Below are 11,349 nucleotides of genomic sequence, written 5' to 3'. Positions count from 1 at the left end.
TTTGAAAATTCAGGGGTGAGAAACTGAACATGAACTTCAGGCCAAGGCTTAAAAAGGAACAAAGTTGTGAGGAAGGGGACCTAAGCCTACTTGAACCCCACCTGGGTCTTACCTCTGTCTCCATCATTACCCAGCCCCAGATTCTTGATCTCCCTCTCTGCTCATCTACCCTGACCTGGCCACCTGCCTCTATCTTCCACCCAAACATTCCCAGACAGAAAAAGAAAACACCAACCAAAATCAAAAATAGTGTTATTAATTCTGGTGTCTCCGAAGCACGAAAAAAAAAAAAAAAGAAAGAAAAAAAGAAACCACCCTTCCCACATTTCAGCCCCAGGTCCAGGCCAAGGGCTGCCGCCTCTGAAGGCAGAGCGGGCCCAGGGGCCAAGTCCAGTCAGTCCTGGCCATGGGCTCGAAGCGGGACCAGCCCATGGATTTGGCTTTTAGGGCCTGGCTGGGAGGCTGCCTGCCTCAGTTTTGGGAGCCCAGGCCCTGGACTAGGGATGAGAGATCAGGGGTCAAGGTCAGAGGTCTGGGCCACTTAGTTCTGATACTCTGGCTAAGGCAGCCAGAGGTCAGGGTTCAGATGTGGAAGCCAAAGCCACTCAGTTCTGTGGTCCAGGAGAGAGGGCCAGAGGCCGGGGATCCAAGTTACTGAATCCTGGGGCTGGGATCCAGAGGGTACCAGGCCACTCAGTATTGATGCTCCAGCAGGGGCTGAGCGGCCGGGCTCTCCCGCTCCTCAGCAGGGGCAGGCCAGTCCCCCAGGGTCCCAGTAGGTGTGCCACTTTCAGGAGCACTGCTGTCCAAGCAAGGAATGTCCTTGGCTGCTCTGGGGGGCGAGGAAGCATTGGTGCTGATATCCGGGCTGAGGCTGAGGTCTAGGGGCGCCTAGGGGAGGGGAGAGCGGTTGGTGGAAGAGCAGACCTGAGTAGCTCAGGACCCAATCCTTCCACAGAACCCTTACCTGAGATTTGGGGGTGCCTCCTTTGGGGCTCCCTGAGGCTGGTTCTGCCTCAGATCCCCCTAGCCCCTTTCGACCCCCCAGGCTCCACTTCCCACTGGGACCCTCAGAACTGAGGAGCCCAGGGCCAGGGGGCCTTGAGGGCCGGGGACCCTCCGTGGAGGCAGGAGAGGCAGGGGTTGGTCCAGGGAGCCGAGGGGGTGGCCACTGCAGCAATGGAGGGGGTCGCCCATCACCAGAGCTGCTCAGGGAAGGCCGAGGGCCCCAGCCTGGGCCCGGAGGGAGGGCCTGGTCGCCACTGCCTGTGGGAAACAGGTAAGAGGGTCAAGCTCTCAGCTAGGCTGTCCTCCTCACTCACTGGCTTAGGTTGGCCTTGCTCACTCACCTGCTGTGTTCTCAGGTGTGGAGTGTGCCAGGGCGGGGTTATTGCTGAGGGAGGTTAAGCCACCACCTCCGACACAGTCCGAGTCATCCACGTTCCCACCGCTGTTGCAGCCGGCACCACAGCCCTTATGAAGCCTAGAATGGGGGGTGGCAGGGAGGGACAGGTTGGCAGGCGGAGGGCCTAAGACTCCAGAGGCGCAAGTCCCCAGCTCTAGGACAAGCCAGCTAACATCTCTGAGCCCCAGGATCCCGTCTCTAAGAGATGTTGCCATCTCCTTTTCAGGGTCTTCTAAGAGAGGTGTCATTGACAGCTCAGAAGGCAAAAGGCCACCACTAACTTTGGGAAAGCAGCATGAAGATGGGTCAGCTCTAAGGCAGTGTCACCTCTCAGGACCCAGGCCTGGCTCCAGCACTTCTTCACTCTGAGGCTTAGGAGGAACCTGCTTCACCTCGCTGAGCCTCCGCTTCCCACTCCAGGACCTCAGCCCCACAGGCTCGGGGCAGCGTTCAGGGCTCACCTCTCCCAACTGCGCAGAAGCCAGCGGGCAATGGCACTCAGGCTGACTGGGCCACCCCACAGAGCCCGCAGCTGGGGGTGGCTACCAGCCAGCGAGGTGGTGAGGGGCGACACATAGATGGGGTAGCCCAGCGGCTGGTCACAGGAAGAATTAATCATGTTGCGGAGTGCCTGCTTGGCATTCTGGATACTGCCACGTTCAGGGTTGCGGTTGCGCAGAAACACCAGCTCCTGCTGCTGCCCGGCCCATAGGCCACGGACACACTCACGGTTCACCTGCGGGTGGCCATGCACAAGGGTCAGGGGGGGGGGCCAGTGCCTGGCAGGGGGCCAGGTGCCTGGCAGGGATGGGCCATCCGCACCTTGATGACTCGGAAGCTGAGGTGGCGCCGGTTAAGCATGATGATCTTGTACTCGTCGGAGGCATCATCTAGGACGTGGCGCAGAGCCAGCAGTGAGGGTGTGTTGCTGAGGATGGCACTGCGCCAGGCCGGGTCACCCTCATGCGATATGACCAGGCGCTCCTCATTGGCGGCGATGGCATCATACAGAGCAGCCGGCTCCTCGTACTCATCTGGGGACGTGAAGTGGTCCTGGGGGGCCAATGGGAAGCCTGGTCAGTGGCCCCTGACCCGGGGAGGGCTTCATCCCCCAAATGCCCACCCTACCTGGGCACACTTCTCCCACCTGGTGAAGCTTGAGGGCCATGCGAACCCCAGGTGCCACCACACGATGAAGCAGGTCCATGTCCGCGAAGACCCACTCGTCGCGTGGGGAGGTGATGCGGAAGTCGCCCTTGAACAGGGCGTGCAGGCCATAGAGGAAGGGCTCCAGGCTGGGGATGAGAAGGAACAGGCAAGCATGAAGGTTTCTGAGCCCTGGCTCTCCACATGGTGGTCTGAGCTGAGACCATTCTTTATGCTGAGCCTCTGTTTCTCCATCCTGACAAGGCCAGTGTCTGTCTAGGTCCCTCGTAGGGTGGTGAGGAACAGGCAAGGTCTATAAGTGGGAGGTACCCTGCCCGAGGAGAAGAGCCACCCTGAAGGAAGGACTGAGGTGGCTCCTGGGGGCTTCTGGCCCAGAGCTCTTTGTGGAGGGGTTAGAGGGGAACAGGGCCAGACCTGTGGCACTCACCTGGCCGACATGCTATGCGAAGCTGTCCCCAGGGCCCGTCGGCCCAACACACACAGGCCAAAACACAGCGTGACCAGCGGCGAGTTCCAATCTTGGTCCACGGGCTGTGGCACAAGGACCCCGTCCCCAGAGCCCAGCTCAGACCCAGGACAAGGAACCTGGGATGGGGGCCAGGGCCCAGACCAAGGGAGGCCGAAAGAGGAACCCATCCAGGGAAGGGAGGGGGAGCAGCCCCAGGGTAGTGGTGGCCAGACCTGGCTGCGCCGGGAGGCACAGTACTGGATCCACTCGAGGTGCACCGCACAGAAGGAAGGCAGTGAGAGGCCAGAGAGGCGAAGGTCATAGTCCTCATCCACACTCAGTGAGAAGGTGGGGTCCGAGTCAGCATAGCCAGGCGCCCTCACTGGGCGCAGGGCTGCCGAGATGCCCTCATGGCTAAGCCACGCCTCCAGCTTCGGTGAGCGGCTCACGTAGTAGATGATGCTCTGGGAGGAGAGGGCAGGCATCAGAGCTGGGGCCAGTGACTGGGGTGGTGCCCTAGCCTCAGAGGACAAAGCACCAGGATGCTTCCTAGGACACCAACCTCATGTCCCCTCTGAGTTCTCTGAGGCCACATAGGCTAGTGTGCTCCCCTCTCCAAGGCCAGGGAAGAGGAGTGAGAAAGCTACCAGGAAGCACCCTCCACCCCCTGCCTTATAGAGCATCCCCCGGAAGGGTCTGCACTGTGGCAAGTGCTCACCTGCTTGCTTCAAAAGATTCCCCCCCTCCCCGCTTTTTTTTTTTTTTTTTAAGATTTTATTTATTTATTCATGAGAGACAAAGGGAGAGAGACAGGCAGAAACACAGGCAGAGGGAGAAGCAGGCTCCACGCAGGGAGCCGGATGCAGGACTCAATCCCAGGTTTCCAGGATCACACCCCGGGCCGAAAGCGGTGCTAAACCACGGAGCCACCTGGGCTGCCCAAGATCCCCCATTTGTAAGACAGACTGAGGCTTGGGAAGACAATGGACTTGGGGTGCCTGGGTGGCTTGGTGGTTGAGCATCTGCCTTTGGCTCAGGTCATGATCCCGGGGTCCTGGGATTGAGTCCCACATCAGTCTCCCTGCAGGGAACCTGCTTCTCCCTTTACATGTGTCTCTGCCTCCCTGTCTCAAATAAATAAATAAATAAATACATACATACATACATACATACATACAAAAAAATCTTTAGGAAAAAAAAAAAAGACAGCAGACTTGCCTGAGGTTAGTCAGCAGGGCAAACTGAGCTAGGATTGGAACCCCCAGGATCTTACCACATCATAATGCTATGGGATCCATATCTCAGAGGCCTTGGAAGGCCAGGTGGGGCTGCCTGCAGGCCAGTGGGCCTAAGTGCCTGAGTCACGGGTCCCTTTAGGCAGCCGAGGTGTGACAGCCACAAGGCATCCCCTCAAAAAAAAGGCAGAAGCACATATCGTGTGTCCAAAGTCAGAGGCTCTTGTACCCCTTAAAAGAATGCTGGTTGCTAAACAGGGGTTTGAGCAAATGGAGAAGAGCTTTTGGAAGGCGGACAGGATGGATAGGCAGTGCAAGGCTGGCGGCTGGCAGCCAGCAAGGTTATTAAGATTCCATGTGCCACCCTGGGATGGAGCTGATGGGGCTGGCCCTATGCCTGGGTACAGGGTGAGAAGTCCAGGGCCGGGGAGGGTGCTACAGCTGGCCACGAACAGAGGCCACCCAGGCAGCAGGAGTAGGAATGTCCAGCCGGGTAGCTCTGGTAGAGTATGCAGGCCCAAGGGGCTTCCCTGCACAGCTGCCACCCCACCCAGACACTGCCCCTGGCACCCCCAACTCATCCTTCCAAACTTCACCTGACACTCTCTCTTTGGCAGAGCATTCCCCAGGTACCCCGGACACCTCTACCCAGCTCTGACTGTGCCCAACCTTTGAGGCTGCTGGAGCCATGGAGAGTTAGCTTCCCCCAGGGGATATTAAACTTGGCAGGGGTGGAGCTCATCTCAGTCTGCCAGCCTGAGACTGGCTGGGTGCCTGGTGTGCTACCATGAGGCTGCACTGGCCTTGAACTGGGTTTGTGGGAGCAGGGTGACCTGGGTAAAAGCACTTCTCTGACAACAGGGGAGGAAGGTGGAGAGAACTGTGACCCCTGCATGACCTGAGGCTGGGAATGTCCCCATTTGGACCACAGCCTCTTTCTTGGAGAAGGCGAGGGGCACAAGATTTGCAAACCCTTCCCTAGGAGTGGATGGGTGGATTGAAAAAATTACAGGAATTATAGCTTCTCTGACATGTGTCCCAGATGGGATGTCCATGGGGTAGTAGGACAGCTGGGAGGTGCAGAAGACTGCCCTGGAGAGAACCTCAGGTGAGCAGGCTTCCCTGGGCCCCTCCAGGCCTCCCCTCCAGGCTCTGCATGGGGAGCCCCAGGGTAGATGCTAAGAGGACACAAGGGAATGTGGACAGGAGCCACCCTCACCCCACTCCCATACTAATCCCTCTTCAAGGAGATACACTTAGGCACAGGAGAGGAGGTGACGGAGGTGACAATCCAAAAGAGGCTTCCTAGAACCCAGTCCAGGGCTTCTGCTGGACCCCACACTGCCCACAACCCTCAACAACCCTGCGGGTTCTCAGAGCATCCGGAGTCTGATAGGGAGGCCCAGGCTTGGGTCTAAGCTTGCCTCTGCCACCTTCACCTTATCTGGGGCCTCAGGCTAATCGTTTTGTTCTCCCAGCCAGCTTCCACAGCTGAGACATCGGAACCTCTCTGGGAGGGTGTGGTGGGCTTCACCCAGCTCAGGAGGGTTGCCTGGCACAGAGCTTACCCCTCGGTAGGCATCAGTGCTTGGTAGCCACTCCTATGATTATCATTTACCACTACCACTGTGAATATTATCGTCACTGTCCGCTGGTGGGAGTTGGGCAGGGTCCTGATGGTCTAGAAGGCTGGCCTCAGCAGCTGCCCTTCCCAGCACCATGGATTCCCAATGAGGGGATCCATGCACAAGCTGCCCACCTACCCCCAATACTCACTGTCCAAGGTACCTCTTCCAGGAGGGTGACAGGGAGCCCTACCCCAGACCCCATTAGAGCCACATAAGCTGCTGGGGCCCCTGAGGCCTACTGGCCAGTGGCAGGTGGCACTTTGCAGGATGCTTAAACTCTCTAAGGCTCCTGTTTCCCTTGGGCAAAATGGGCTCCCAAACATCCTGAAGATGACACTCAGGATGCTCCCAGTCAGTGAGTGCTCATTAGCAGGGACTCTGCTGCCCAGCCACCCGCCGGCCATACCTTGACATAGTAAGTGATGAGGATCTTGCGGAGATCAAACACCTGCAGCATGGAGGCAGCGTTATTGTCGCTGATGCTGTAGCCTTCCAGCACATACTTGCTGGCTGTCACCTCCCAGGCCAGCCAACGCTGCCCAAAGGCGGCATTGAAGGACAGAACCCGAGGCAGGTGGCCAGGCTCACAGCAGCAGCAGCCCTCATCCTCCTCCACGCCCTCTGTGATGGCCTCTACCTCACGCTGCTGGCAGTACGTACCTGGAGGCAGAGAACGGCCAGTCAGGGGGCTGCCAAGACCTCCCTGCCTGCCTTTCCCTCACAAGCACCCAGGCCTTCACCGTTCCCTGCCTGGGGATGCCGTGTGAGTAATCGTTAAATGCAGGGGTCAACAAATGAACCCTTTTCCTCCTGACTCCCAGAGGCCATGGTGAAGACTGCAGTTCAGAGAGGAGTGAGCGGTGGCTTGAGCCGTTCTGTACCCTCAGGACCCTCTTCTGAAACTGGCATCCGACACATACATCTTCCTGAGGGCAAGGAGCTAGCCCATTTACCAGGGGCTATACATGGCGCCCAGCCTGAGCCAAGCCCAAGAAAAGAGAGCAGGCAGGGGGAGCCATGGGAGAACCCAGAGCTCCAGGCCCGAGCTTCCACCAAAGCCACCCACTCGGGCCAGTGGACCCAGAGTCAGGGCAGGGATACAGTGTGGCCACAGAAGACCCTGCTACCTCACCACTCATCCTATGAACCCCATGCCTAGGGAGGAAGAATGCTCTGCTCTAAGTCACTCTGCAAACCAGGGCAGGGCTGGACTAGAATCCAGCACCAGGCCCAGGCCCCACAGCTTACCCCGGAACTCAAGGCCACGCAGCTGGAAGGTGACAAGGCCATTGCCGACCTCAATGAGGTGCACCAGGGCGTTGAGGTAGTCAGAGGCCAGGACGAAGCAGTCACCGGGGCCGTAGTTGCCCCAGCGGCCCAGCACCAGGTCCCCACACAGTGTGTGCTGCAGTGAGCGTGTCAAGTGCTCGTAGAAGATGGAGTTGAGGTTGTTGTCGTCAGCGCCTGAGACCCAAGACAGACAGACAAATGGACAAAATGACAAATAAGCGAGGCCCCCTCCCCAGGGAGGCACCGCCCAAAAGTCCCCTGGATGGCCGAGTACACACCGGGGTTCCGATCCAGCTGTGTGACCAGGCGGGTGTTGGAATGATCCACACGTTTAGTGCTGTTCAGACAGAATGACAACACAGTTGGCCAACAGGGTGAGGCTGCCAGGGTTCAGATGATGATCCTGCCAGCCCACCACCACATCCTCATAGCCCACACCCCTGTTCTCAGGGCAAATGCCATGACAGTCCCATTTCACAGGAGGCTGAGGCTCCAGGACATGAGGGGACTCCCTCAGGAGCACCCAGCCAGGAAGCCCAGGGTGTGAGCCCAAGGCTTGGCCCAACTCAGGTTCTGCCCTCATCAGATCAGTCACCTGAAGCCCACTGTGCTTAAGCACTTGCAACCCTGCTGTGCCCTGTCTCTGCACCCCACCTGGCCTGGGCTCCAAGCTCCCTTTCCTTCCAAGGCCCCTGTGGGTGATCCGCCTGGTCCCTCCAGACTCACTTGTAGTCACGCTCCCAGAACTTGAGGGGCCGAGCATAGGACATGATGAAGACGGCGCTGCCCAGCAGGGGGTTGAGCGGTGTGGAGAAGAGTGCGGAGAGCAGAGCTTGAACAAACAGCATGGCCGAGTCTGGGCACGAGTCAAGGAGGCGGCGGGCATACGGACCCGCCCTGGCCTCCCTCACCACCCCACCCCGTGCCCCCCATCAACCCACCCCACACTCCCTCATCCAGTCCCCCTCCCCACACTCCCCCAGCCAGGCGGCGGGCAGCAGGCCGGCAGGCTGGGTACGTGGCACGGCAAAGGGCTGGGCAAAAGCATGGAAAGCTGAGCCCCAGGTGATCTGCCAGGGCGCGATGTAGGTCAGCACGAAACGTAGCTTGTACAGCAGGTCCCACAGCTGGCAGAGTCAGAGGAGGTAAAAGTAGACAATACGCAGGTCACACAGAGGTGCAGTTGGCCAAGGACCCATTCAGAGCCTCCACTACCCCAGTGGCTGCCACGTGGGAGTCAAGCTCCAAGCTCACGCCCAGCCCTTTCTCTCTGGACCTGGCTCAAAGCACCTTCCTGTTAGCAAACCCTCTAAGGGAGCATTAGCCATCTATTTGCAGGACCACCCTGTGAGCTTCCTATTCTTGCCCCGTTTCACAGATGAGAAACTTCAGAAAAAGCAGAGCAGGACAATGAGTTGCTCAAGCTATCAGTGATGAGGCTGGACTTCCACCATGATGCTGAAAGTCGAGACAAGCCCTGCCCTCAGAGAGGGGCACAGTTTGGATCACTACCGTCTGGAACCAGACCAGAAAACTGGACTGGAACGCCCACGTAGAAGAGAAAAAGGCTCAGGGCTTTGCCGGGATCCCACTGCAGGCAACCCTACAGGCCTTCCAGACAGTGCCAGAGAATGGTTCTTTGTTTGGTGATCCCCCTCAACCCCAGATCAGGGCACACCACAGCTTGGCAGATTCAGGGAGCCCCACCCCATACCCCGATCCATCCAGGCCCCAGGGGCTTGTGAAACTCTGCTCTTAACTGCTCCCCAGGGCTGTGGCTGGGAGAGGGGCAGAGCTCAGAGGCTGGTTCCCAGAGGACAAGGACAAATCCTCACCATCTAGTAACTGCTTAAGAGGAAGATGAGAACAGGCAGTGAAGTCAGAAAGAGCGGCTCGCCAATTCTCTAGGGAACCCGAAGCAAGTCACTTTAGCTCTGTAAACCACAGCTTCCTCTGTGTCCCTCGGGAACCTGGGGCTGATGTGGCGCTGCAGGCCCCTGGGGAAGTTCTCCCCACCACCAAGGCAGAAAAGTCCTGCTCTCCTGTACAGCCCAGAGCCTACAACTCAGCCACCAACTCACCTTGCTGCAGAGCAGGGACATGAGGAAATAGTCAAGCAAAAAGCCCTGGGAGAGGCGTGGGTAGTCGAAGTGGAATAGCAGGACAGTGAAGGCCAAGGTCAGGTACTGCTGGGGTGGGCAGCAGAAGGCTGAGCGCAACAGCTTCAGCCCAGCCACAGTCATCAGCAGTGCCCGGCAGCTGTGGGTGAGGAACAGACATTATGTGCCAAGTGGGACTCAGGGGGCGGAGGCGGTGGGTGCCCATCCCTCCCGAATCCTGGACTGGGCTCTGCTGGGCTGGGCCCTACTCTCGGGGGGCCAGGGACTCTCAGTCATCACTGTTTTAAGACCCATCTGGGAGACACATGTTTTCAAACAGAAGGGTATCAGGATCCAGAGCATTGTGATAGCTTGCTGGGCAACTGAGGCAGGTTGCATTCCCTCCATGGGCTTCAGCGTCCCACGGGCCCCTGGGAATGTGGACTGTGAGATGGTGGGGGGTGGGGCCGTCCTTACGAGAGGCAGAACTTGTCTGGGTGGCTGACAACAGTGTGGGCGTCCACCGTGAGGGCGTTGAGCACCACGGCAGGGTAGATAAGATACTTCTCGATGCACTGAAGGCTGGCATAGAGCTTCTCAAACCACATCACCTGAGCAGCACCTGCAACAGAAGGCAGGACTGTTGGTCCTCCACATCCCCCTCTCCCTGCAAGGTCAGGTCAGGTGCCCTCTTGAAGAGAACCCGAAGGGAGGGCTGAAGGGAGGGCGAACTATAAGATGTGGCTCTCCAGGTTCCCAGAGAATTTGTGGCAGCTCAAATGAGGGCGATGAGGCCCGGGCAAGGCGTGTCAGGGTCTTCGGGTACATGCTTTTGCCTGCTCTGCAGTCTATATAAACAAACCTAAGGAGGATGTCCTAGATGCCCACTGGAGCCAAGGCAGGCTAGGTAAGGCCCACATCCTCAGAGACCCAGGTCACTGGCACCTGGCTTGAGCTGACTGTGGGAATGCACAGACCAAATGAAAACCAGCCAGGGAGATCTAGTCTATCGACAACCAGTTGATAATTCTGGACAACAGATCCCTACAGGGCCCTTGGAATTGTACATCCTCCATCTCCCCACAGAAAGCAAGATGGGCAGAGAAAGGGCAGGGTGGGCAGGGTGGAAGCGAAGCAGGGGCCCAGCCAAGGCACAGCAGGCATGAGGAGAGGACAGGGGCAGGGCTGCAAAGGGGCCCCGCAAGGACAGCGCGGCTGGACGGAACCAAGTGGACAGGGCAGTGTGGGCAGAGGCTGCCCCCTGCTGGCACTCTCAGCCAAGAGAAGGCTGCCCTCTCACCAGGCTGCAGGTCCTGCGGGAAATCAGAGCAGCAGGGGTGCAGGAGCCCCAGTCCCAGGGCAGGGACTCACCTCGAACTTCATACTGGCTGTACTCCGATGGCTTCAGCACGGGCTGTGACAGGCAGAACCAGGGCAGCTGTTTGCGGAGCTGCGGCAGCAGGTAATGTGTGAAGAAGCCCACAGCCCCGGCCAGAGCATACAGCACGAAGCCCAGGACTGACTGCAGGGGAGAGGCCAGAGGCTCAGCTTAGAGGAGCGGGCCAAGGAGCCCACAGGGCCTGGGCACAGGCCAGGAAGGGGTGGAGAGGAACATGAAGCCGTGGGTGCCCAGGGCCCTCAGGTGGAGTGGGCTCCTGTGAAGACTGAGGGGGCAATGGGGGTGGGGGGGGCACACGCACCTTCAGGGCAATGAAGACAGTGCTGGCACTGATGGCAAAAGTGAGGACAGCAATCACCACACACATCACCAGGTCAGAGTGCAGGACCTCACGCTGCAAGGCCAGGAAAGACTAGCTTGGGTGCCCACCACCCAGGGCAACCACACACTATTAGCCCTCCGCCCCGAGAGTAGAACCCCACACTTCAGGCTCTCACCACCGACTGGCGCATCTTGTCTGGCAGTGGGTCTGGGGGCTCAGCCCGAGCAGTCTCTAAGCTCCGCTCCTCCAGCTCGGGGAAGAGCTTGCTCCGGATCAGAGACCTGGGTTGGGTGAGAAAAGGCAGGAGCCCGGAGTCTGCGGAGGCCATTCTTCCTCCCACAGATTCCAGGGTCAGT

The 11,349-nt window shown here is 58.8% G+C and overlaps 1 protein-coding gene across 7 annotated transcripts in view; it reads right to left on the bottom strand.

The window, feature by feature from the left end:
- Nucleotides 1–235: 235 nt before the first annotated feature.
- The window catches only part of PCNX3 (pecanex 3), a 20,945-nt gene continuing 9,831 nt past the window's right edge, over nucleotides 236–11,349 (bottom strand). For all 7 annotated transcript variants that reach the window (XM_077862409.1, XM_077862410.1, XM_077862407.1 and 4 more), the window contains 18 exons: nucleotides 11,169–11,274; nucleotides 10,973–11,065; nucleotides 10,644–10,794; nucleotides 9,750–9,894; nucleotides 9,255–9,432; nucleotides 8,192–8,300; nucleotides 7,900–8,029; nucleotides 7,452–7,510; nucleotides 7,132–7,347; nucleotides 6,290–6,543; nucleotides 3,254–3,484; nucleotides 3,000–3,103; nucleotides 2,553–2,700; nucleotides 2,228–2,458; nucleotides 1,867–2,141; nucleotides 1,350–1,483; nucleotides 968–1,266; nucleotides 236–891 (listed from right to left, as the gene is read on the bottom strand). In XM_077862409.1, the coding sequence (XP_077718535.1) occupies nucleotides 694–891; nucleotides 968–1,266; nucleotides 1,350–1,483; nucleotides 1,867–2,141; nucleotides 2,228–2,458; nucleotides 2,553–2,700; nucleotides 3,000–3,103; nucleotides 3,254–3,484; nucleotides 6,290–6,543; nucleotides 7,132–7,347; nucleotides 7,452–7,510; nucleotides 7,900–8,029; nucleotides 8,192–8,300; nucleotides 9,255–9,432; nucleotides 9,750–9,894; nucleotides 10,644–10,794; nucleotides 10,973–11,065; nucleotides 11,169–11,274 (3,061 nt within the window). In that variant the 3' untranslated portion in view covers nucleotides 236–693. The remainder of the gene's footprint in view (nucleotides 892–967; nucleotides 1,267–1,349; nucleotides 1,484–1,866; nucleotides 2,142–2,227; nucleotides 2,459–2,552; nucleotides 2,701–2,999; nucleotides 3,104–3,253; nucleotides 3,485–6,289; nucleotides 6,544–7,131; nucleotides 7,348–7,451; nucleotides 7,511–7,899; nucleotides 8,030–8,191; nucleotides 8,301–9,254; nucleotides 9,433–9,749; nucleotides 9,895–10,643; nucleotides 10,795–10,972; nucleotides 11,066–11,168; nucleotides 11,275–11,349) is intronic.

Source organism: Canis aureus, chromosome 21, assembly GCF_053574225.1.
Source record: "Canis aureus isolate CA01 chromosome 21, VMU_Caureus_v.1.0, whole genome shotgun sequence".
Taxonomy (NCBI): Eukaryota; Metazoa; Chordata; class Mammalia; order Carnivora; family Canidae; genus Canis; species Canis aureus.
Note: the sequence above shows the minus strand (reverse complement) of the source record. Positions and strands in the feature narration are given on the sequence as shown.